The sequence below is a fragment of the Staurois parvus genome, unplaced genomic scaffold (genome assembly GCF_062004578.1).
Source record: "Staurois parvus isolate SC_StPar_1 unplaced genomic scaffold, SC_StPar_1.0 ptg000688l, whole genome shotgun sequence".
Lineage (NCBI taxonomy): Eukaryota > Metazoa > Chordata > Amphibia > Anura > Ranidae > Staurois > Staurois parvus.
In genome coordinates, this window is record NW_028318484.1 from 103,482 (window position 1) to 130,423 (window position 26,942).

The 26,942-nt window shown below is 39.2% G+C and overlaps 1 protein-coding gene across 2 annotated transcripts in view; it reads right to left on the reverse strand.

The window, feature by feature from the left end:
* COMP (cartilage oligomeric matrix protein) overlaps nucleotides 1-26,942 on the reverse strand; it is a 132,635-nt gene that overhangs the window by 86,177 nt on the left and 19,516 nt on the right. For both annotated transcript variants that reach the window (XM_089652604.1, XM_089652605.1), the window contains exons 2-5: nucleotides 23,590-23,672; nucleotides 14,195-14,246; nucleotides 6,533-6,708; nucleotides 903-1,040 (exon numbers count right to left, since the gene is read on the reverse strand). In XM_089652604.1, the coding sequence (XP_089508730.1) occupies nucleotides 903-1,040; nucleotides 6,533-6,708; nucleotides 14,195-14,246; nucleotides 23,590-23,672 (449 nt within the window). The remainder of the gene's footprint in view (nucleotides 1-902; nucleotides 1,041-6,532; nucleotides 6,709-14,194; nucleotides 14,247-23,589; nucleotides 23,673-26,942) is intronic.

The following is a 26,942-nucleotide window of genomic DNA, read 5'->3' on the forward strand; positions in this document are numbered from 1 at the left end:
TGAGGAAAGTTTTCCATGGTTATCTATACCATCTGTGGTCTAGATCGTTCATACAACACTGTTTTACAAGGGCACCCCTGAATTTGGATTATCACAATAACCTATTTACTGCCAGACCACTATTTCCTTTTTTTTTCTTACACACATTCTAAAATGCAAGTTTCTTACATAAAATATACCTAGAACCCCCAAAATAATTTATATATTTTCTGAAAATAAAGGACCTGTAGAATAAAATGATGGTAGTTGCAATTTTTTTTATGTGGAATCGTATTTTGCACAACGGCTTATCAAATCTATATTTTCATAAAATATACATTCTAATTTAATGCACACAAACAAAATATACTGTAATCTCCAAATGTTTTGTTTTCACAAACAGACAGGGGTTTGTGGAGAGAGGCAGACAGCACTGGCAGGGACAGTTTTATGTTATTTCAATTTAGATGCTCATCACGGTTTTAAAAATATACACAATATTATCACAGTAAATATATTTTAATATAAATATTATATACATGTGTTACTGTGAGCTGCTAAACCCTAAACAGGCCTATTTTTAAGATGAATATAAATGCTTCAGAAAATGCACATTTTGCTCTGTGCCATTAATGAGTCATCATTGGTGCTAGTTCATTAATTTTAATAGTGCTCACTGGGCTTTGTAAATTCCAATGATATGCACAAGTGTAGTCTCTTTTTTTAATGTATCTGAACAGCCTTTTATTTCCTGTGCTAGATATTATAATGATATAATTCAAACAAATTAGCATTACTTCAATACCTTTAACAACTATGTATTGTGTAGTCAAATTCATATGATTATGGAGCTCCCCTGTGGCCTACAGCACATGTATATTATGAGGAATATATATTTCTGTAAAATCTTCAGCAATAATTACCTGCTTATTTGCTCTAGCAAACTCCAAGCCAACTCCTTCTACCCTCTTCCCTATGTAACCAATAGGACATGGATCACAGTGGAATCCAGGAGATGTGTTGACACAGCGGACACGGGGAAAGCATGGATTCACAGAGCACTGGAAAGACAAAGCAAATATTGGTGCAAGTATAAGGAAAAGTTTACCTTCACATCTACTAAAGATAGTTTTTAAATAATTAAAGCCCAGTTGAAGTTTTGTTATAAAGGCTAAAATCCGTGTGCAGAAAATGCTGTAAATGCCTTGCCTTTATAATTCTGCTCCCTTTTGATTGAAGCCTGCAGTTGTAAATTATATTGCTCAAACACGTGTGTACGATTTGTCAGCAGTTTGTCCAAACAGGCCAAAAATCAGCAAATCCTAAACCCGAATCCAGGGGCGGACTGACCATTTGGGAACTAGGGCACTGCCTGAGGGCTCGGGTTCAGTAGGGGGCCCCATGAGATGCCCCTGGTACCTTTTCATAGCCTTTTTTGGGTGTGGTTTGAGTGTGGGTGAGGACACAGGGGCCCCATGAGTTGTCAGTCCTCCCCTGCCCGAATCTAAACACTATTGACATCAACGATGACTGAATTTGGGAGGGCTGTTCTGTTCTGTTCTGTTCTGGGGGCCCCATGAGTTGTCAGTCCGCCCCTGCCCGAATCTAAACACTTGACATCAATGGTGACTGAATTTGGGAGGGCTGTTCTGTTCTGGGGGCCCCATGAGTTGTCAGTCCGCCCCTGCCTGAATCTAAACACTATTGATATCAACGGTGACTGAATTTGGGAGGGCTGTTCTGTTCTGGAAGACTGCCACAACCCTGTATGGGGGCTTCCACAGGATCTGTGGTGATCCTGAGGATCACCAAAGTACTTCCTGTCCAGCCACCATTTTGCCATCAACCATAATTATGCGATCTGGTTCCTTCATAATGTTCCTAAGCTTAGGGATGGGCCTTCAGAGGAAAATAACGCCATAATAATAAATTAAAAACCTGTGCCGTGCAATATTTCTATATGTTATAATAAAAAAATGATACCAATAAACATAAATCATACTGCAAATCACCCCTTGTGCAAAGTAGCCATGTGCCCATAAAAGTAAAAGTTACGTGATCGAGTGACGTAACTTGTAGGAAGAAGCTCATGGCATCACACAGAAACCGGAGGTGAGTGGAACGGCATCTTGGAGAGGTAGCAACAGGTTGTAATCTTAAACACATGCTGAGTTCTCTGGCGTTCCCAATATTAGTGCACAAGTCTATGTGAGAAGTACATATTAAACAAAAATAAAGGTGGGAATATAGTGAACACTTTTAGTATAATTTTTTTGGGGGTGAACGGGGGATGGAGGCGGACTGGGTTTCTAGAGTTGATGGAGATACCAGTTGGGACATACAGACCCCATTTAAAGAGGAAAGAGCAATAGACCCGATTGAGTTTGGGCTAAATAAATTAGGTGAGTGCAGAATTGTGGTGGTGATGGGATTGCACCGTGTATAGGCACACAAATTGCATGCAAATTGAGCATCACATTGTGACTTCACCCCAGAGAAGAACTGAACAGTAAACGTGAATATGAATTGTGATTTATGGCCACATTATATACTTTACACAAGGGGTGATTTGCAGTGTGATTTATGTTTATTGGTAGCATTTTTGTATTCTAAAATATAAATATACTGCACGGCACTGTTTTTGAATTTATATTTACTGTAGTAGACTGTGAGAACACTTACGGGGGTTATTTACTAAAACTGAATTGTGCATAGAAACCAAGCAACTTCCAGGTTTTATTGCCAAAGCCTAACTAAACAATCCGAAGTTAGGAGCAGATAGGCTACCATGCACAGCTGCACCAGATTCTGAGTACTCCAGTATTAGTAAATCCCCTCTATAGTGTCAGCCACAATACACATACTCCTTAAAGGAGGTTAATGGGATAAGTATTTGTGCTGGAGTATTTTCTGCTTATTTTTCACTAAAGCCATAACTGGCCACCTATTTGACAGCTAAGCCACTGATTGACCAGGATTCCCTGGACAACCAGTGATCTAGGCAGGCTATCATAGGCTTTGTTTACATCTGAAGGTCCACCCCTAGGGTGAGAAGGGAGGTAGGGACTTGATACTGATTTTCCTGACTGCAGCTGTTCCAAAAGCAGTACTATTATCACGATAAGCCATTGCCTGCTGATATGCACAGGTCATTCTCCCATTGCAAAATTACAGATTGCTGGCTGCAGTAATATGACCAGGAATTCCTAGTGATATCAATAACCAGATTTGGTCAGTGATGTTACTTGGGATCCCTTGCAGTAATTTTAAATGACCACAGCTGTGAATCTGTCATTTAGTGATGGGAGAGCAGCATGTACATTGTGATTGGTATCAATTAGATTGCTAGAAAACGTGATTAATGTGTAGATTGCTGGATGCCATGATTGACGCTAGATCTCCTTCTGGTTACATGAACAAGCTTTATTTTAAATGCCGGTAAATAGGCGTTTGTGTGTTCCTGAAAGGACTTTTAATTCACATTCATGGCATTTTTTTTATTTTTGCTTTTTACCTTTTACATGGGAATGGGTAGGGGTCACTAATGCATGCCTTTGCTCTCTCCACTGTTAGGAGGTGGAAAAATGGTCACTCTATTACTATAAAGGGGGCTTCTAGATTCAACCATAAGCCCCCTGAAAAGCATATGACTTGGTATGGTACAGAAAAGGGGAAATGCATGCTTACATTCAGAATGAAGGTGGAGACTCTTTTTACGTAGCCCACAAACATGTAGTTCTTCTACTGTTTAGGTCTTTTCTCTCTTCACAGAGCTTTGTAATGATGTACCATTTGATTTAAAAGATAAGTTCCCCATTTATAACATGCTGCATGTAACATGTTAAAGTTGCAGCACCCCCTGCAACCCCAGATCCCCCGTTGTGACAGCAGGTCAGGGATCCTCTCCTTGTACCTGCTCACAATTTTAAAAAAGTCTGGCCATGCAGAGCTCTGTCCACTCGGCCATGTCATTCATTCACAAAGTTCTGTGAATGGGAGAACTCCAAGTTCCGACAGCCTTGGCAACTGGCTGCTTGTAGTTCTCAATGAACTACCGCGGCACTGGTGAGTGCTCCAAGTAGTTAATTGATGCTTCCTGTCATTCAGTAACTGCCTGCCTGTACAAGGTATGAGCAGACAGATACACTGACAGTCTGCAGGAGCCTGCGATTGCACCCGTGATCTGCTGATCATAGGTGAAATGTTTTGCAAGCAGCTAGCAAAAAAAATAATTCACATTTTTTTACCTGCAGATAGATGTGCACTTATTACTTTTTTTTTTTTAACAAAGGTAAACTTATCCTTTAAAAGAATTGTGTATTCAGGTAGTAAGAAGAGAATGACAACATTATGTGCTGTATGTCTTATTGCTTATCATATGAAATTAATCTTTATTGTCACTTGATACCTCTCTTTTTCCTTGTGACATATCTCAGAAAACAGTAACCTAATCATTTTAGCTGCTGCCTTTGTAGAAAAAAAAAAAAAGCATAAACAATTTAAAAAAAAAATATTTGGTGTACATGTACACAGGGCCGGTGCTACACTAATTTGTGCACTAGGCAGGACCAGTAGAAAATATTAAATGAACAAAACATGAAATTGCTTTTAATTTGCAAAAATAAGTACCATAAGATGCCACCAGCACCAATATTAAAGAGAAAATCAGTGTCAAGGACAGACTGTATCTGTGGCTGGCAGGGACAGAGTGACAGCTGCAGTGAGTGGAGGATGATGGATCCACACTCTGACAGATTCCAGGCTGGAATTCCCCAGGCAATGGGGGGAGATAAAACGCTGTGACAGCAGGCAGCCCAGTCCAGCCAACACACAGAGAGAACACCTAAACTGAGCGATTCCACACAGTGACAGATCCAATACAACACACCACCAACACTGACTAGACGAGCAGGCCGTGGGATCGTGATGATGTCATCACTCACTGCCTCATTGTACTTGTGATGGATGGCCAGCCAGCTGGATCACACTCACTCAGACACAGAGTCAGACATTACCTTCCTCCACTAATGAATGGGAAGAGAAGGGCTCCACAGTGATCAGCAGCCACCAGCCGGCTTACAGTAATGGAGCGAGTATGATAGGAGCACTGGAAGGAGTGGCAGATCAGCTACACTGGTCCCAAACTGATGTGCTTGTACCAATGACCTTAGTGAACCTCAACCATCTGTAGTTTTTAACTCTGGGTATTTATTTTGTACTTGAACTTAGCTATTGTATATCAAACAAAATATTATTATGTAACAACCTACTGAATTATTTTTTTGAATGTGACTTTTGGATTAATTGATAGATAATATTGGTTGTTTGTGATCATTCCATTACAACACCAATCATGTTCCCATGAAGACTATTTGTAATACATTTTGTTCATTTCAAGGGTAATATCCTAGGACTTTGTAGATGTTTGTGATTTATGTTTGTGTGAAGAATACATTTTGTGTGATTTTTGAGATTTTATATTACTGTGTTACATTTAAAATGTTACCAAACCCACAACAGTAAAATCAGCCAGTATATGCAGTAAAGCATGCCTGTTATACTCAATGTGGAACCTAAGGTGTTAATCAGAGGAGCATTGTGTAAAAAGGCTGGTTGATCCTGTCTTCTCTGACCTTCCCCTTTGTCCACAGTCCCCAATCAATTTGCTGATAGCACAGAACCCTGGGAGACACTCTGCACATGCTCAGTTTGGTGTGTATTGCTAGAGAGGTTTTTTTCTTGGGGAAGGGGGGGGGGAGTGTAAGGAAATATATCTTATTTAACTGGCATCCATTTTGTATAATGCCTCCTTTTCTAGATCTGTAAACAGTTAGTTTTGGTTTTGAATTTCGCTTGTAACTCCTCTCTCATTTCCTGAGTCTAGTTTCTACTCTCAGTAAACGGAATCAGCTTCTATGGTACTCATCAACCATTTGTAGTTTCTATCTTTTTTGATAAGAGTATAATATTTCATTGGTCATTTTGGCCTAGTAACTCCTGTACTACTCTTGTATAATAGTGCATGCACGCGTTAAACTTTCAGAGATTTAGCTTGTACACTTTGGTGTCTGGAGCATTATTTCTCCTGGATATAGAGGTTAAAAATAATTGAAGACAGGGCTACAGACAGAAATTGATTATATCAGGGAGGGTGCGTTTGATCTTCACAGGACCAATCAGCACTGTCCAGACAGAGGCTTAGGGGTAATGCAGCCTCATAGGACAGTCTTAGGAGAATGAAAACTCCTCCTACAAGCTTTAACCAGCACTTGGCCAAACACTGATATTAGTCAAAAGACTGCTATATACTGCTGATGAGAAAAGGTATTTAGCAGTTTATATATACTAAAATAATTGCATTTCCATGTTCTGTGCACTGTGGGAGACCAGATAGAGTGAATGCAGAGTCATGGATTTAGTAACACTTTAGGGTAAAAAAACTTTCTGTGTGCAGCTCCCCCCCTCATACTTACCTGACCCTGATGTCATTCCAGTTGAAGAATTATTTTTTTACATGATTCTTCTATGATTATTTGTAGTGAACAGTGATTACCTCATTAATATCAGTGCAGTGTGTGCCATTTCCAGAATAGCCAGGCGGACATGGGCCACATGTAAATCCAGATCCTGTTTTTGTGCAGGTAACTCCAGCAAAGCAGGGATTAGGTACACATCCGTTTTCAAAAGCTGTAACAGCAATCTGTAGGCCAGTGGCTTTTGTGTGAAGTCCTGAGGAAATAGTGAAAGAAAAAGTTAAAGAAAAAAAATAGAAGCATTTGTGGGATCAGTTGGGGTGGGTTTTGCAGGTACCCAAGGTGAGGCTTGTAAAAAATATTAAAAATGGTTTCTAAGTTTCTATCAGTATTGTTTTGTGGTTTTTTTAGTCCTGGAAATGTTATAGAGATATTTTGAAGAAGATTGTGTGATCAGAATTTCAAATCAGGCAGGTAAAACTGTAAACATATGTATTTTAAATGTGTAGTTAGCTGTTTGGGTGGCACTTCCCTCCATGCTTAAACGATCAACTTCCCAGCTTTTTATTTTAACCTTAATTTAGCGTATTATTAAAAGAGTTATGTCCAAAAAGTTAAATATTTCAAAATGCAGTTTGAATGTACTTATAAAATTCCCTTTCGAAGACCGCTATCACTGTACCCCATGCAGAAGTGGTGGTTTATGTAATTATGTGTACTGAACATTGGCTAGAGTTTTAATGCAATTTCCTTAATGGTAAACAAATCAGGGGAAGTTCAGTGATAACTCTTAAAATACATGACCTCTGTTGTCATCTGATATTTACTTAACTTATTTTTAGGACTAAGAAATAAGGGTGCTACATCTTAGATCAGATGAGTCAGATCAGTTATAGAGCTGTCATTAGAAAAACATGGATGTTGAAATTGCTGACCTCTGAAAATACTAGTTGTCTTTCATCCATTGCTGACTTACCACTTTTCAGTACTTTCCATTTCAATGACCCAAAGCATGTGTGCAAATAAAAACTTCTGAATTTCCTTGACTTTCCTGATCCTAATACTTAAGGTTGCTGATTTAGGAAGGTTTGAAGCCATTGTGTTGAGATAACAACCAGACAACTAGAATTTTATTAATAATAATAATTATTATTAATATTATTATTGTAGTCTCTTTTTTCGAGATAGCTTTACTTTTACAGAGTATTTTTGTTAAACTCAGTTATATAGTCCCAAATAGTAAACTCTGTTAATCTAATAGTAAAAATGCTGCAACAATTATTACTATTATTATTACGAAATTTAAAACCAAACAAAAACCTTGTTTTTGCAGAACATGGGAGTAAGCTAAGGTGTTTTGTGAGTGATGGCTGTGAAATAAAATAAAAAGCCCACTATGAAACTAATACAAGTTGAGCATAAATAAAGCAACTAATTAGAATAACTATTGTTATTGATAAATGGCTAATGTCGTTGGATGTCTGGCCATTGCTTAATATTTAAAGCCAAGACTGGACAAAGAATACACATTCACTGCAAAATCTGGTGTGTTTATTTAAGCGCCCACTAGGAATGTTATTTGTACAATTTTTAGAGAACTTTTTATTTTCTAAAACTGCTAAACTGCTGTTTGTCTTGTTCATTTTTATTATATAAAAATCAGTTACTTTCTGCTAATTTACAAATGCAGAAAAGGCAATTAGATGCGGAGTTGTTTCTGACTTGCACCCTTCTTCTCTCCTGAGAAAACACCAGCCTATTTAACCTAACTTGGAAAAAGGTGTTTTCTCTCTACCAATATATGTACACACAGCTCTAATAACTTTAGTGTAGAATGCCCATGAGACGTTCTAAGAGATTTGTTCTGGCAGTTCCTCTTCCTGGTGTTCTACCTTTACTTGCTATGTCACTTTTAATGGGCAGCCTCATTGATGGGGGGGCCTTACTAAACAATATTCTGCTCCAATGTCTCTGTTGACCTCCTTATTCTCAGAACCCATGTATTTTCTTTCCATTCACTCAATGTTCAGTTATTGCCCAGATATACAGTATATCTTCTTGTATTTTCTTACATTCCCTCTCAGCTCTTAGCTGGCTATTTAGGACGTTGCTATTAGCGTTTGGTTAGGCATAAAGAAAACTTCAAGGCTGAATGACAGCCAGCCTCCTTCCTGTTAATGGAGAACACCATTTTTTGAACATTTGACTGCAATCAAAAAGGCAGTGAAGCCAGGCAATGAAACACCTACTGAAGCTTGTGCTCCCCAGGAAGGGAGACACAAAGATCTACAAAGCCCATGCTTGTGCAGCAAATCTCAAAGTGTGATTTCCCATAATAGGTGTAACTACATGCCCAATGTGATATATATTTCCAAAAGTATTTACATACACATGAACTTTAATGGCATCCCAGTCTTGAGTTGGCCCACCCTTTGCAGCTATAACAGCTTCAACTCTTTTGGGAAGGCTGTCCTCAAGGTTTAGGAGTGTGTCTATGGGAATGTTTGACCATTCTTCCAGAAGTACATTTGTGAGGTCAGGCAGCAATGTCGGACAAGGAGGTCTGGCTTGCAGTTTCCACTCCAATTCATTTCAAAGGTGTTCTATTGGTTTGAGTTCAGGATTCTGTGCAGGCCAGTCAAGTTCCTCTACCCCAAACTTGCTCATCCATGTCTTGTCTTTATGGACCTTGCTTTGGGGACTGGTGCACAGTCATGTTGGAACAGGAAGGGGCCATCCCCAAACTGTTCCCACAAAGTTGGCAGCATGAAATTGTCCAAAATGTCTTAGTATACTGATGCCTTCAGAGCCCCCTTCACTGAAACTAAGGGGCCAAGCCCATACCCTGAAAAACTACCCCGCACCATAATCCCCCCTCCACCAAACTTTACACTTGGCACAATGCAGTCAGGCAAGTACCGTTCTCCTGGCACCTGCCAAACCCAGACATGTCCATCAGATTGCCAGACAGAGAAGTGGGACTCGTTACTCCGGAGAACACATCTCCACTGATCTAGAGTCCAGTAGCGGCGTGCTTTACACCACTGCATCTGACGCTTTGCATTGGTGATGTTAGGCTTGGATGGAGCTTCTCAGCCATGGAAACCCATTCCATGAAGCTCTCTACGCACTATTGTTGTGCTAATCTGAAGGCCACACAAAGTTTGGAGGTCTTGAGCTATTGACTCTGCAGACAGTTGGCGACTTCTACGTACTATGAGCTGACCCCGCTCTGTCATTTTACGTGGCCTACCACTTCGTGGCTGAGTTGCTATTGTTCCCAGTTGCTTCCACTTTGTTATATTACCACTAACAGTTGATCGTGGAATATTTAGTAGCAAGGAAATTTCACGAATGCACTTATTGCACAGGTGGCAACCTATCACAGTACCATGCTTGAATTCACCTGAAAGTGACCCATTCTTTCACAAATGTTTGTAGAAGCAGTCTGAATGCCTAGGTGCTTGATTTTATACACCTGTGGCCATGGAGGTGATTGGAACACTTGCATCCTATGATTTGAAAGGGTGTCCCAATACTTTTGGCAATATAATATACAGTATATATCAGAAATGACAGGATTGCTCATCTTGGCTATATGATGATCTCTGAGCTTGTCTGTGACCTGGTCCCCCTTTTATGGCTTGATCAGGGCTGGGACACTTGACTGATGGTGGGCATTTCTCTCCTTTTCCTCCCTTTGAGTCTTTTGTTGTCTCCTGCTTTCCTTGCTGCTTTCTGTTGTCTACCTGTTGCACTTGCTGCTGGTCCACCTGTTCTTTCATTGTACTTCAAACTCTCCTGCAGTCCTTTGTGGGTTTTTCTTCACTCCTGGATTCCTTCCTGAGCTCAAGTGCAAGAATACCTGCCCTAGTTATCAATTCAGGCACACGAAGGGGCATAACCAAGTGCATCCCTCCAAATGTGTCCATATCTCTGTAAAAGTACCATAGTCCATACTCTGCTAGTCTGTTGTAATTTTCATATTTGTTTCCTTGCTCATCTGAAATCTGGTTCTTGCCTGCTCTTCATTTTCCTACACTCTGTCACCTTTTTTACCCTCATCTCCCTGCATCTGTTTATGCCTATCCTCTGACCTGCCAAACAAACTGGTTTTGAATAGGGTTGCACCAATGCCGATACTGTGCATTTGCACGAGTACTCATGCAAATGCTCCGATACCTGAAACGCATACCTATGCGGTGCGATTTGAGCCCATACAAAATGAATGGATGGGCTCAAATCGCACTGTGAAGAATCGCATGTGATTTGAACAGGAATGCGGTGCGAGTCTGTCTGAATTGCATGCAGATTCCCTGCAGATGCGGTGCATATTGTGCCATTCATTTTGTATGGCTGAAATTGCACCCGCAGGGAAACCACATGTGATCCAGACACTGTATTCCTGTTCAAATCACTTGCAATTCATTGATTTTGTATGGGCTCAGAAAGCACCGCAAAGGTATTGGTAATCGGTATTTACCATTCTTACAAAAATATTTTGATTAGCCAATTCAATACATATGCAGAATCTGTATCAAATGTTAATTTAGCAGAACATATTAAAGTCTGTTTTAAGTCAACAGAACACAGTACCCATTTCCTGTAATTCCTTTCATTATTTCACTAATGTTCTGTGTAATAACATGTCGTTTTTTGTTTTTTTTTATAATTTGCCTTCCGTCTGTCTTTTTGGCTCCGTTATATGTAGGTATCAGGGGAAATAACTAGTTTTCTGTTTTTTCCTTTTTGGCATCGGAGACTGAATGAGACAGTAATATTACTTTGTCTTGGCATAATGTGCAGTCAAAGGAAAACTAAAGATATTCCGCTAAGAGAAGGAATGAGCATCTTCTGCCAAAGCAGAACAACTTTGTGTCCACAGGCTAGCTAAATGCCAACCTACATCACTTCTGGATAGTTCACAACCACTTATTATTTCCTATTTGGTATCACCTTTAGAAATATGGCTTGTTTTCCATACACATTTCATAGCTGTCTTAATCTCTGGTTTAGTTGTTCCTGTAGTTTAATGTGGAATAAAACTAAACATAGAGCTGCTAACACCTGAGAAGAAAATACATCAAGACATACTAAATGTACCCAAGCGCAAGATTCCTGTGTTATTCATCATACCATCTCTGTAAAGCAAACACTAAGGTTGCTTTCACACATATCTGCTTATGGTGCATTCTTAAGTTAAAGAAAAAGCGAAAGAGAATTGCATCCCTTGAAATCCCGTGTAGCTCTTCACACTGGACATTGCGGTTAAAAAAAATCCTGCTTGCTGGATTTTTGGTGCATGTTTGATCCTGTAAAAAAATTCACCAAAAACACATCTCTTCATTGAAATGAATGGAAACTGCAGGAAAAATACATCCAGAACACAACACACTTGTATTGTTGTTCACTTTTTCACAAGTCCCGCTTTACAGAATTGCATGACAAGGGATATCACACTATATTCAAAGGTGCCCTTCTAATCAACTCAGCACAGTGCAATTTTATTATTATTATACAGGATTTATATAGTACCAACAGTTTGCTCAGCGCTTTACAATATAACGGGAGATGATACAGCAACAATACAGTTCAATACATGAGGGATAGGAGGGCCCTGCTCCTTGGAGCTTACAATCTAGGAGGGAGGGGCTAGTGGTACAAAAGGTAGTAACTGTGGGGGATGGACTAGTAGGAGGAGTAGAAGATTCCATTATTAGCTGAGGGCAGGATAGGCTTCCCTGAAGAGATAGGTTTTCAGAGATCGCCTAAAAGTGAGCAAAGTAGGCGATAGTATGATACATTGGGGTAGAGAGTTCCAGAGGATAGGGGAAGCTCTGGAGAAGTCCTGGAGACAAGCATAGGATTTTAGAAAAGGTTTCTGGTGGACCTCAGTGCGAATTCAGCCCCAAAGATTTCTAACTCACAGAAGTTGCATCAGCATAGATAAGTATCATTCCTAAACAACACTGAATGGATTCAGTGTTTTTTTAACCCTCACCTCTCCTCCCAGGTCAGCCTTCATCCATAGATTTTGATACAGCTGTGATTTTGGAGCCTTCCTTTGATCAAACGACCCTTCCTTCGATTAGTCTTTCCTTTGATCAATCATTTCTTCAATTGATCTATCCCTCTCTTGTTTATTTTCAGGTACTTATATAGTGTTGTCAATTTACGCAGTGCTTTACTTCTATATTGTACATTCACATCAGTCCCTAACCCTCAAGGGGCGCACAATGTAAGGTCCCTAACTTACATTCATACATACTAGGTCAAATTTAGACAGGATCCAATTAACTTACCAGCGTGTCTTTGGAGTGTGGGAGGGAACAGGAGTACCTGGAGAAAACCCACGCAGGTACAGGGAGAACATGCAAACTCCAGGCAGGTGGTGCCGTGCTTGGGATTCGAACCAATGACCCTAGTACTGCCAGGCGGAAGTGCTAACCATTTAGCCACTGTGCTACCTCAATCATTTGATCAACCTATCCTTCAATCGATCAACCCTTCAATCGATTGATGGAGCCTTCATTTAGTTGATCAATTGAAAGAAAGATCGATCAATCAAAGGAAGGATTGATCATTCAACAGAAGGATTGATCGACAGATGAATCATTCGATTGACAGAAGGATCAATTGATAGATGGAAGGATCTATTGATTGGTGGAAGGATTGATCGGTCGTTAGAATCATTCGATCAGAGGATGGATCGATCAATGGAAGGATTAATAGGTCGATGTCAGTGGAAAGATCATTTGGTCAGAGGAAGGATCAATCGATGGAAGGATTAATCGATCAATTGACGGAAGGATCGATCAGTTGATAAAAGGAATTTTTAATAGACTGAAGGATTGATTTTTCGTCTGAAGGAGCGATCGATTAAGGGAAGTCTCAGTTGATCAACGCAAGGATTGATTGATCAATTGAAGGAAGGAAAGAAAGATCAAAACCACTTCAGTGTGCAGCTAGGTTTTAGGCAGCAAGATTAAGGGAGGAGAGGTGAGGATTGAAGAAAACACTGATCCATCAAAGTCGAATAGAAATGTTTCTTATCTATGCTGATGTGACTTCTGTGAGATAACATAGAAGTCTATGAGGCTGAAATTGCACCGAAGTCAGAATATAATGTGATTTCTCTTGTCAATTCTGTGAACCCAGGCTTGAGAACTTCTAAAGCCGCATTGAAGTCTCATCAAAATCGCTCAATAGTCACACTGGAAATCACATGAAAATTGCATTTGAATAGTGGGAAACATGGTGAAAACTCAAAGCAAATGTGGCAAAATTGCATCAAAAATGCACAATGCATTGCGTTAAAATTTAACGCAACATGGGAAAAACACAGCAAAAACTCATATGCGTTCTTTATGCATTTTTCATACAGAGTAATGTGAAATTCGCCTAATATACACAAAGGATTATATTAACTGTCCATGTAGAAGCAGATGTCATACATTGCCCAATGCTTCTTCAGTTGACAAACTCTAATCTTCATGGCTGCATATCAAGTAACCCAGATTTCCCCTTTTAATACCTACACCTGACGTAGTTAGACCATCTGACTCATTCACTGGAATACCTGAATCTAAATACCTTCCTCACAAATTATCTTTTCCTACAAATACTTCACTGCCAGTTACCAACCATTTCTGTACCAATGACCAACAAGTTCCCATATGTTTCTCATCAGTAAACCTCATTTTTAAATATACTTTCATGTCACAGTACGAGCATTCACTTACCGCAAGCATCACACTCCATTACTGTGTTTTTCAAAAATGTTATCTCTTTTATCTATAAAGCAGAAAAAAAGATTTTCATATATTAACTTAGATTTGTAATTAAATGTACATAAAAAAATGTTAGTAAAGTGTTAAACTAGCAGATTTAGAAGGACTAGACTAAGAAATTGAATTTGTGCTCCAGCTAACACTTTATAAGCAGTTAAATAAATTTTTTCTTTTTGGGGTAACGGTTTCATGTAAATGAATAAAAGCTGCATCTCACCATTTGCTGGGAAGACACATTCAAAGAGTGCACAATGTACTTGAACAGTGCAGTGATTGGAACTGTGACGCTCAAAAGACCACCCTAGGTTAAGTGATTTTTGGAGTTCCTTTCTCCAGGTTAAGGGAATTCAAGACAGCTCTTTCTCCTCTCAAATCTCATGTAACAACTCAAACGAGACACCAACTCTGAAAATGAAATTTATCATCGCCACTTGCAAGCACCCTTGTCAGTGTTAAATGGTTTGTCTCAACCCTCTAACTGCAACTTCTGTTAAAGGAAATTGAAAAATACCAGACTTACTGACTGGATCACTGTGTAAAAATAAAAAGTTATGGAACGTCTCCAAGAGCACTTTCCATATTGCTGGGAGCCCCACTTGATCAATTACCTCAGAATTAAATTGATACCTTCTTACTCTTTCCTGTTCTCTACTTACTACACTTTGCGTACTCTGATTTCACTTATGCATTCCTGGCAAAACCCTTCTCTCTCCTGGGTAGGGAGGATGTATGCCATCAAAAATGATGATCCTTCCTAAAGCCCTCTACTATTTTCACATGCTACCAGTGGGAATGCCCCTTCTTTCTTCCTCTCCTCTCCTGCAAAACCAGATACTCAAATAATTTGGGCCAAGAAACACTCCAGAGTCCATAGATCCACTCTCTATGTCCATAGGCTGCAAGGTGGCTTGGGGGTCCTTAATATTTTTAGATACTATGCAGCAGCACAGATCTCCCAGTTGGCTATGCTTCACTCAGTCTCAGATGTCCCTCGCTGGGTGTTGCTTGAATTGCCCAACTGTGATTCATCTTCAATAAAGGCTTTACTCTGGCTTCCCCACAAATTACGGCCCCCTTCTGAGGATATGGGATTTGGTTCGCTACTTGGGTAATTTGATATCCTCTTTTTTTTTTTTTTTCCTGCTACTTCCTATCATTTACAACCCCTTTTTCCCCCAGGCTTGGAGGAGCCTCGAGTGTTCTCCTGGTGGCTCTCCATGTGTGTTTAAAACTTCTTTACCGCCTGCTCTTTTCCATCCTGGGAGGCCATCCGAGAGACGCATGAGGCCCCAGCCAAGGATCACTTCTGTTTCCTCCAGTTAAAGCACTGAATTGTTGCTCTTTGCCACACATCCACCCACCCATATCGAAAGACCTTCTTTGAACATGGCTGTCAGCATGCCCTGGGGTCCCCTGGCCATCTATGCATCCTTAAATGGACGCCCGTCATCAGTATCCCTCTATTATATGTCTCAGTGGGAGTGGGAACTCCAGGCCCCCATAGATCTGGAGAATTGGGGTAAGACTTGGAAAACAGTTAACCAATGCTCTTTCAACACAAATATGTTTGAAGCTGTGTATAAGGTTCTTTTTAGGTGGCACTGGGTCCCTGCCTGCGTCACCCATGCTTACCCCAGGTGTAGTGACAGATGTTTTCATAATTATTGTCAACAGGGGGATGTCCTGTATATCTGGTAATCTTGTCCAAGATTAGTGGGGTTCTGCTCCAGACCCTGTTCCATCTAACGGTCTGCAAAGATGCAAAGTTGGCCCTATACCATTGTTCAATACCCAGCTTATACTCACCACAGCAGAAGCTGGCTACTTATATTTTTATTTCAGCCAAATGGTAACCATAGCCCAGGCCTGGAAGGCCACGCGCAATGCCTTCCAAGGAGTGAAGACATGCATGACTGCTATGATGCTCTATGAGCAGATGTCCAGTATTCTGAATAACTCTCACTCCAAATTTCTCAAGGTCTGGGAATCATTGATCCTTTCCCCTTACTCCAACTGGCCTGCTTAGTCCTTTTGTGACTGCTTCCATCAGAGACTCCGAGTCTATGTCTCCTTCCCCCCCTTTTTTCTCTTTACTATGATCCTTTCTTCTTACCCTCTACTCTCCTTCTGGTTCCTTTCTATTCTTGTTCATAAAGTTGCTGTCCCATGGTAGAAAATAAAAAGCCTAAAAAAAGAAAACAAATGCAGCCACCACATCTTAGAATTGGTAAGCTGCAATTTATTAAATTTTAGTTTTTAAGTTTAATACCACTTTGTTAGAGTGAGTTAGGATGGTAGATTTATTATGGACTAGAGTGAAAGTCTAATTCCATACATTGTTGTATGAGAAGCTAAAATGTTCATTACCATAAGGGTATCAATGGCATGCTGTATGCATTTCTGGCAATAGATAAAAAGTGATCTATAAGAAGAATAATTACAGTAGGAATAATAATGTAGATGTACAACAAATATTTGTATGAAATATAGGACTCCTGTTCTGTCCATTAGTGTCTTAAAATCGATGAATGCATATCTTGGAGCAAATATGATTAATAAATGATGAATCATGTTTACACAGTCTTCTTCAGCACATTCTTCAGACTTCAAATGTGCTAAAATAATCATACCCATTTTCTTGGTATTTTGAGACTGATTTTCTACTCATTATGTCATACTGCACTGACACAAACAGTGGCCACCCATTCCTTACTGAACAAAAACCTCCTGCTTGCTCTCTTTACAAAAGCCTACCTTCATTGTGCCATACGTTAAACCTTACATGCCAAACATAAGATTCCTACATCCTGATTTATCCCCTGAAAACTGTTGTATATTTTAAATTAGAAACTGACCACATCACAGCACTAGAAAAGCTTACATTTGCAAGTAAGTTTGCCCTTCCGGACTGCCACATATGTTTTTATTTCTGACATGTTTCACTCCCCTAACTGAACAATGGATTTCTTCCCTAATGTAAAGTCAAGCCTTAAAGGATAAGGTCACCTTTGGGAACATGTTACATGTTCCACCTGTTTATAGGGTGGGACATGTACCATGTTCCCAATCCTGGCTGCCCCTCCTCCCTGTGACAGAAGAATGGGGAGAAGTCCCCCCTACAAGCTGTTACTTTAAAAGCCACGGGGTCATGCAGGGCTCTGCCCACACAACCGCATTCATTCTTGGAGTTCTGTGAATGAATGAACTACAAGTCCCGACAGCCTTAGCAGCTGCGGCTTGTAGTTTATTGTTTCTTCCTCTCAGTATATTTGCTTGCTCGTACATCCCGTATGGCAAGCAGATATAATAACAGGTCTGCAGGAGACCTGCATGGCGCAAGTGATCTGCTGATCATTGGTGTAATGCTTTACAGGCTCCTGCAGCCAAAAATGATAAATGCCCATTATTTTACCTGCAAAATAAGCGTGCATTTATTATTTTTATGTCAAAAGGAGAATTTATCCATTTAATACGTCTTCTTCATTCAGTTGTTTCTCATGATCATATTCCTTTTCTCTCCTTATCCTTTATTCCTGCCTCAACACCTTTTAACCTATTGCTTTTCATTAGTGATTATTAATTAGTGTCTGCACCAACTGTACCTAATATCAGTCTAAATGGAATATAGGCTGCAGTTACTAAAAGACAAATAGTCTGGAATTCAAAATTTAAAAAATGTAACTGCGCTCTCTAAGGACCAATCTCTATATACACGTATGATCAATTACAAGTGAACAAATTAATCATGTAAACATAGGTGTTTCAAATGGATCAATAATCAAAATTGTCAAGATGGACATCCAATGATGAATTGACACTGAAAAGCATAAGTTGTGGTTGGGATCGTGACGTCGCACTGCACAGCCTGCCCAGCTCACTGCTTGGTAACATCGCCAGAGTATGCAGCACGCATTATGACTGAGTGATTAATGCTAAGTGTCGGGTAGACACTCATGCATTGTAAGTGCAATTTTTTTATGTGGTCAATAAATGTTTAATGGTTTTACACTATAAGTGCTTTTCTCTTCCTGACATATATACTGTATGTGAGATGGGATCAGACCAAATGATTGATTCATGTGTGGTTGGAGAGGAAATTTGTATGTCTAGATTGGAAAGTTTGGATATATGGTTGTGCAGTTGACCCAACATTTTGTTCATTGCTTAAAGAGACTCACAAATATTGGAATGATGTACATACATTTTTTTGTCCATGTATTTTTAAGACATTTCGGCCTCATGATTAACGGGTCCTTTAAATATAATTGTATAATAATCCTTTAAAGGGGTGTGTCCTATGCCTACATGCTTTCGGTAGTGTCCCTTGTTCCCATCTGAAAAAGTTGGAAGGTATGAATACCTATTGGAGTGGCCATCTCAGGTGGCACTCATGAAGGCACAGTTGGGAGTAGCACTCTGTCCTCTGTCTAGTAAAGATGAACATGATAAAATCATAGGCTCTGTGCTACTGAACTCCCTGCTGAGCCTGTCATTGAGCCAGGTGCAGCAATAAAGCCTTTTCAGTTATGTAGAGCCAGTTAAATAGTGCAGGGTCAGAGTCACTGAGCAAGGCACTGCCACTTACTGTGCCTGCCTGTGTGACCGGTACAGTGCTACCACTAGTCAAGTTGTCCATCTTTGCCATGGAGAAATGGCAAAAATGGCCACCTGGGACAGCATCTGGCACCAAAGCTCTGTCTTTTACCCCAGCTCAGTACCTCTGGTCTTGGGTGGTTTATGAACTTATTTAGATTCTATTCTTGATAATATAGAAAAGACTCTCTCTATCTGGTTTTCCTGACTGTCTCACTGATCGTTTTTTTTAACCTTCAAACCTTTAATGCACCCTTAAGGTATTTAATGACTTAGAGACAATGTCTCAATTAGGGCAAAGTGACAGTGCCTTTATAAAGAACCTCTTTGATCCAATTGTATTCCCCTTGCCAGCACTCCCTCACCACTTCTGCTTCAATAATTCCCAGTGCTTCGGGTATAGGAGGAGCACTTGACCTCTTCTCCTGTGACAATGTCCGAGTCTAAGAGCCAAGCGCTAGGCCCAAGCACAGTCACATGGCTGAGGAAGTGGTGTCACCACTCCCATTAGACTCTGACACCAACTAGACTTGTGTGGTTTGTTTCGTTCTGAATTTGAATTCGGACAAATTTTTCATTATTCAAATATCTCCGAATTTCCGAATTACAATACCGGTAGTAATGAATCTGAATTCAAATTCGGACAAAATTCAAATCAATTTCAACTCAAATTTGAATACGAAAATAATAGAACTGAACATAAAAGAATAGATTAGAATAAAATGGAAAAGAATAGTCAATAGAAAAGAATAGAATACAATATAAAATAATAGACTAGATTAGAATAGAATATAATAGAAAAGAATAGAATACAACTGTCTTCTGAAATTAGAATTTTGAATAGAATAAAAAGAATAGAATAGACAATAAAAGAATAGAATAGAAAAATTAGGAGGGGCACGTGGCCTCTTCTCCTGTGACAATGCTTGGGTCTAACAAAATTTCAAATAGAATAAATTTGACTAGATTAGAATAGAGAAAACAATAGAATTCAATAGAAGATAACCGCCTGCCGAAATTCGAATTTCAAATAGATTAAATTTGAATTAGAATAGATTAGAAAATAATAGAATATAAGAGAATAGAATAGAAAAAAAAAAATAATAGAAAATTGAATAGAATAAAATAAAATATAACCATCTTCTGAATTTCGAATAGAATAAATTAGAATTTGAATTAAAAAACAAAACATAACAAAATGAATTCTGAAAACGAAATAAATAGATTTAACAAAACAAAATTATTTAAATAACAAAGCGAAACAAAACAAATTTTTTTGTTTCTGCACATGTCTAACACCAACTGACACTAGACATTTTAGTACCAGTTATGCCAGTACCAGGAGAAGCCAGGGAGCACTGGCAACTTGAGTATCAGGGGTTTGTGGGGCCCATGGGGCAAGGTGACAGTGTCTCTTTGAGCCTCTGTAACCCTTTTTTTACACACTTCCTTTGTACAGTTTCACAGAAGATAATAATATAAACTACTATCATCGATAATTTTGCCTAACAAATGAAACGGAAATGAGTTCTATCAAGAATTACACACTGGGGACCAATGTAACTGTCTGCTCTGTCTCTTGGTATAAGTCTTACTAACATCATATATGTAATTCGCATAGAACTGATTTTTTAACTTTTGGTTTGATTAACCCTTTAAGCTGTTTATCATATCTTCTGTGTTTACGTTCTTGTTTGACTTAATTTCCCTTTATATTTCATTTTTTTTTCATGTACACATTTTCATTATTTAAAATTAAAATAACAAACATGTTGTACTTACCTTCTCCGTGCAATGGTTTTGCACTGAGCAGCACCAAACCTCCTCTTCTGGGATCCTCCGCCAACGCTCTCCTCTCCTCCCCTTTTCTCCATCTGCCCCATAGCAATTTGCTTGCTATGGAGGCAGATGTGTGTGACTATAGACATACATAGTGTGGCTTGGCCCTGCCCCCCACTACCTCACTGGATTTCCCAATGCTGCTGCTGCCCCCATGTCCAGCGAGGAGAGAGAGAATGGAGAGCCTACTGTTCTCACTCACAGTGCTGTATCGAGATTTGGTAGAAATGTAGGGGGGACTGGGGAGGAACAATATTTGAAAGATTTTTTTTTTTATCTTAATGTGGAGAAAGAAAAAAAAAACTAAACTTTAGCCTTGAGAATCATTTTCGCTTCTTAATTTCTGTTTTCTAGAATTGTAAAGTGAATACTGAATGCCTAATTTACTTCAGAGTTCTATTTTCCCATGCAGTACAGCTGAACTATTCTAAATCCACTACAGATAATAGTCAAGGGGATTACCATTTCCAACGGCAGTATGTTATACTGTATATTCCCCTGACTACTCAGGAGAGAGCTTGCTACAGCAATATACAGTATATTCTAACATATTTTTTTTGTTATGTATGCAAGCATTCACCTTAGGGCAGGACTGCAGAGCACATTCCCCTTCTCCTTATCTCCTTACCATAAAGGAGGCGGATGCTTCGTGGTTCACAGTGGTGAGCTGGGCAGGTCTATTAAGATTTTTTGAGTTAACACTATAGGGTGGTGCACAAGATGCAGGGCAGCACTGGATTTTTGGCAGGATCAACATGTATTTTTGTTTTTTTTACACTTATCAAACAGAAAAAAACAAAACGATTTTGGAAAGATATTTGACATACTGAAAGGGAGCAAACATAGTGTGGATTTACATACACCAATACATACAACCTTTAACCACCAATGAGTGTCCATGATGGCTAAGTCTAAATGTTTGCCTGGCTGAATGGATATTTTATTTTAGAAAACACCACTCTAGCTATGTGGTCTTGCCTGAAGAGTCAAGGTGTGATAAACATGAAAAAAGAAATATGTAAAAAAAAAAAGGTTTTGTTTTTTTTCCTGGAAAAAGCTTTTTACCCATCCTACACTGCCCTGCACTAAAAACATAAAGGCTAAGTCCACCCTTTAATAATAATAATAAATGCATAGATTATTTTTCTGTTTCTGCAGACTCCAGCTCCTTGGGATCTGTAGTTTATTTACCACCACTCTCACAGAGTCACTGAGACTCTGCAGGTGATGTAACATGTAACAAGCTCTAAAAGGTTTAGTTATCCTTCAACCACTTCAGCTTCAGAAGATTTACCCCCCTTCCTGACCAGGCCATTTTTTGCGATACGGCGCTGCGTTACTTTAACTGACAATTCGGCAGTTATGCAACACTAAAATAATGTCTTTTTTCCCCCCACAAATAGAGCTTTCTTTTGGTGGTATTTGATCACCTGTGTGGTTTTTACTTTTTGCGTTATAAAAAGATTAACAATTTTGAATTTTTTTTTATTTTCTACTATAAAACATATCCAATATAAAAAAAATTTTTAAATCTATTTCTTCATAAATTTAGGCCAAAAAGTATTCTGCTACATATTTTTGCTTAAAAGAAAAAGCCCAATAAGCATATAGTTTGCGCATACGTTATCATGTTTAGAAACTATGGGACATGTACTGGAATTAAAAAATTTTTTTTTTATACTAGTAATGGCAGCTATCAGCAACTTATAGCAGGACTGCAATATTGCGGCGGACATTTTTACATGAACTGACACTTTGTGGGAACCAGTGACACTAATACAGTGATCAGTGCTAAAAATATACACTGATTACTGTACTAATGACACTGGTTAGGAAGGGGTTAACATCTAGGGTGATCAAAGGGTTAAGTGTGGGCCTAGCTACAGTATGTGCTTGGTGTATATTAGATGGCGCTGGTACAAGAGGAAGTGATGGATCGTATTCCCAGCTCTGCAGGGACATGATCAATCACTTTCTCCTGTCACAACAGAGCTGTGCCTATGTAAACATAGGCCCAAGGATCTGTGGGTGCCGGTGAAGATCTGTTTGCTGGGACTTACAGATCATCTTCTGCTGTGACAGTTCACAGCAGAAGCTATCTGCCAGTGCAGCGCATGCGCCCACATGAGGCATGAGTGCAAAATCACATATATACATAATGTTGCACAGGAGAGCTGCCCTGTATAAGTAAAACTGATATAGGGTGGTTGTAAAGTGTTAAATCTGAAGTTCAACACAGCTTGTTCTGCTGCATTTTCATATAATTTTCAATACTGCTTTTTCAATACTGCCCCACTTTCATGTAATCTGAGCTGTATTGAAGTGCATTAGGTTGTCATTGTTTTGTAGTATGCTGACATCTAGTTGTCATTTTAGGCCACTACAACTTGTTTACCTGTATCTTAGTAGCTTCGTCTGACCTCCCCTCCTATTTAGTGCTAGTTGGTTTAGTTCTGTCTAGACCCTCCCCACTTATTCCATGTTCCTTCAGTCAGTGTTATCTATTCAGAGACAGGACTCAGCAAAGTCATTGCCTTCTTACACTTCACAAGACTGGAAAGACATCCTCTGTACTGCAATAAGCTGAAGTAAAGTTGCATTTGATTTAACAGATGTGCTTTTTAATGAAGAGTTAAGCTGCCTGTGGATGGTACCAAGTCAACAGGTGACCTCATTTTCTGGACCGACTAGTTCTAAGGCGATACATTATAATGCACAAAGCAACATTTTAAACAGAACATATTGTTCACATATTGGGAAAACATAAATATATACAAATTATGTGGTCCACATAAAAAGATTTATTACGTTAGTACTAATTGTATTGATTCTGATAGGAATTCATGAGTATGTACTTTAAAATGTATTGTTTAGCATCTGTGCATTTCATATCTTTTTAAACAGTTGCTAATTACCTGTTGTTTTAGGAGTTCCCGGACGTCTTTCAGCACAAGATTGGTTTCTTTCATCTCTGCAAGCATTTGAGGACCAACATCACCTAAAATAATAATGGTTTATTTTAGCCATTAGTACATTAAGAGGGCATTCACTTTAGGTCTTTTGGTAGAACCAATGTGTAGGAAGGATTACTGTTAGCGAACAGGGGTGGCAGAAGTGCTGAAACACATGCTCTCCCTGTTTTTGTTAAGGAGACATGACAGAATTCTAAAGCGTGTCTTTAGATAAATTCTCCAGTATGTTTTCTAAAGAGAGCATAATTGCAACTGTATCCTTCCAGACCGTCTCTTAGAATTTAAAAACCTGTGGGAGTTGCATGAGTGGGGAAGGGATTTGGGAGTCATTCCTCTGACAAACTCATATACTCTGTATGTGTGTAATCTAACATGGAACTACTATTTTAAACCAATGTTGTCTTTTCAGCAGAGAGGCTAAGATTAGCCTGGTAGATGTGAAATGGAGTCTATACCTCAAAATGCTGGCTGGCTGAAAATCATAAATATGAAATACTCAGATTTAAATATTTCCTATTTATCTGATAAGAAATTAAAAAAAAGATTAGGTTTTAGTCCAGAGCATAAAGTATACACAAAATACTATACATTGCCTTTAAAGACCAATTCTAGCTTGGGCAAAAAAAGAAAAAAGGAGACCCCCAGCAGCTCTTAAAAATAAAAGCACAGCTCTGGCTGCTATGCCCACCTTTTCTATGGTGTTGTCCCCAAAAGACTCACCGGCTTACTGATCCATCGGTCCACTTTTGAGTTGAATGACATCCAACCTACTTCTTGTGAACCCAGGGCATATCATGGCTTTTCCCTCTGCCCCAGAGTCCCAGGAAAATTCTGTAGAGAGCTGGCAACATCATTGTTCAGCAGCATTTCATACATGTGTGAGAGAGATCAACTTAAAATAGATTTTGACCCAGAGGTGAACTTACTTTTTTTTTTTTTTAATTAAAACAACTCCAGAAATTGCCTGAAACACCAGGCATGCCAGTTCTTATCTCCATGCCAAGGGGACAGGAAACATGCAGCTGCCTGCCAGGTTTATACCTGCTGGCCTTCCCTTCAGCATTAAGGGAATGTTTCTTTGAGAGGGTTTTCCTAAATAGTGTGCACCCATCCAAAAACACCAGCGCCCAATGTTCACGTTAAGAGGATCCCAGACCTGGATCAGTTTTATGTGCATAGGGAACTTTCCCTGTGAGATCAGTAATACAAGACTATAGTTGGTATTTGCCCAAATGGGCAATGATGTAATTCTCTATATTTCCAAACATGGGCTACTGATCATCAGGCAGGTGGCATATAAGCCCCCTTACCGAAGATGGCGACAATTGCAACGCTCGTTAGTATCTGGCACCTATGCTTTTGGAGGAGTGCATGCCTATTTTGGGAAAAAATTCTAAACGCGTTCCCCCAAAGATGAAAGTTACGGGGCTAGTATCAACAGCGCTGTTTGACCCAACAGATGGCTCATGCTCTCATCTGCTAAGTGAGTTGTAGAAAACTTGTTACAAGCATATATACCAATGATTACATCACAATGCATACATTCCTTCTTTCACTTTCTATACACTCAAAAGGCTTTCTAAACCCTGCAAAATATAACCTTGGAATAGCAGCTGCAGATAAAGGTTCTAGCTACAAGCTGGTACATATCTCTCACAGGAAATAAGAGAGGGGTGGGAAAATGAGCTGAAAACCTTGCTTTTACAAACACAGGCTGCTAGAAGTGTTAGAGTTTAAAGGGGAACTGGTTATTTTAATTTAAATTTTTTTATTTTCATTTGTTAAAACAATTGAAAATAAAAAAACCATAGCATTTTGGGCAAACATGATTTAGTAACGATGACATCTGCCCTTTTTTGGTTCATGTGAAATGTAAATTAATGATAAGTCCACTTTGACATTTACAAGGTATTACAAACCACACTTTATCCATTCAGCAGAAACTAGCTAGTACACAGGCTCAAGTCACTATATAGGTGCGTACTCCTGATTTTTTTAATGCAGTACTTAAATATTGCAAAAGTCTTTTTGTCACTTTATGTTCAAATTCCAGGTCAATACTATACAAATCTGTAGTGAAATATGTTCCTATACAATTGAAGAGCAATCATACAAACAGTTGGAGGTACTGTGCAGGTGCACTGTAGCCCTTTATGCTTTTTTACATTCAAGAAAGACAACAGATTACAGCAGACATTATTGCTGATTTAAGCCCAGCATCTATTTTTCTACTCCTTTCCACTTGTTTGCAAGTGAACAGTGCATAATGGCACATTACTAATGATCTGGTGAGTGCTTTCAAGCAGCCATGTAATTTAGTGCTATATAGCAAATCAACCTGTAATTTAGTTATCAAGATAATTGCTATTCTGGCATTATTCCGAAGGTTAGGAACCACTGTTCTGTTGTTCAACTGGTTGCAAGTACCATCAAATATTTGAGATTTCCCCTTGGGTATCATTAAAAATGTTTTTCTTGGCATAAATACATTTTACATAGTTTTATTGCATGCGTTTAAAAATGGTTTCTACAGGAAGATTGAGACAGTGATAATGGGAATTTTATGTTGCTTTCTAAGAGAGTAACGCTTCCGCTAACCAGAAAATGTTTTTCTTTTTACACATAAATGTCTATCCAAATGGAAAGTACAGTTGTGACTAAAAGAATAGGAATGGGCAGAAAAGTGTATTAAATATACATAATAATGGCTTTGGCTACTGATTTAAACTTGACTATGATTTCTAGAAAACTGTATTTAACATTAATTCTGTTCTCTGCACCTTCACACCTCAGCTCACCCCAGTTCCTACAACTTAACAATCCAGTACTCAGCGACAATTCCTGTGCCTTCAGGCCTCAGAAAAGCCCCAATTCCTGAACCCCCAGAACTCTGATCACAATTTCTGCACTTTCACATCTCAGATCACCCCATTTCCTGCACCTCTAGACCTCATATCAGATCCAATTCCTGCACTTTCACAAATCAGATTCCAATTCCTGCACCTCCAAGCCTCAGATCACCCCAATTCCTGCGTCTTCACACCTCAGATCAGTCCCAATATCTGCACCTTCACACCTCAGGTTACCCCAATTTGTGCATCTCCGGACCTCAGTTCACCCCAATTCCTGCATTTTTACAACCCAGATCAGTCCCAGTTCTTGTTCCTTCAGGCCTCAGATTAGTCCCCATGCCAGCATTTTCACACCTCAGATCAGCAAACACCTGCACCTTTACATCTCTGATCATCTCCAATTCCTGCACCCTTACAGCTCATATCACCCTGCAACTTCTACAG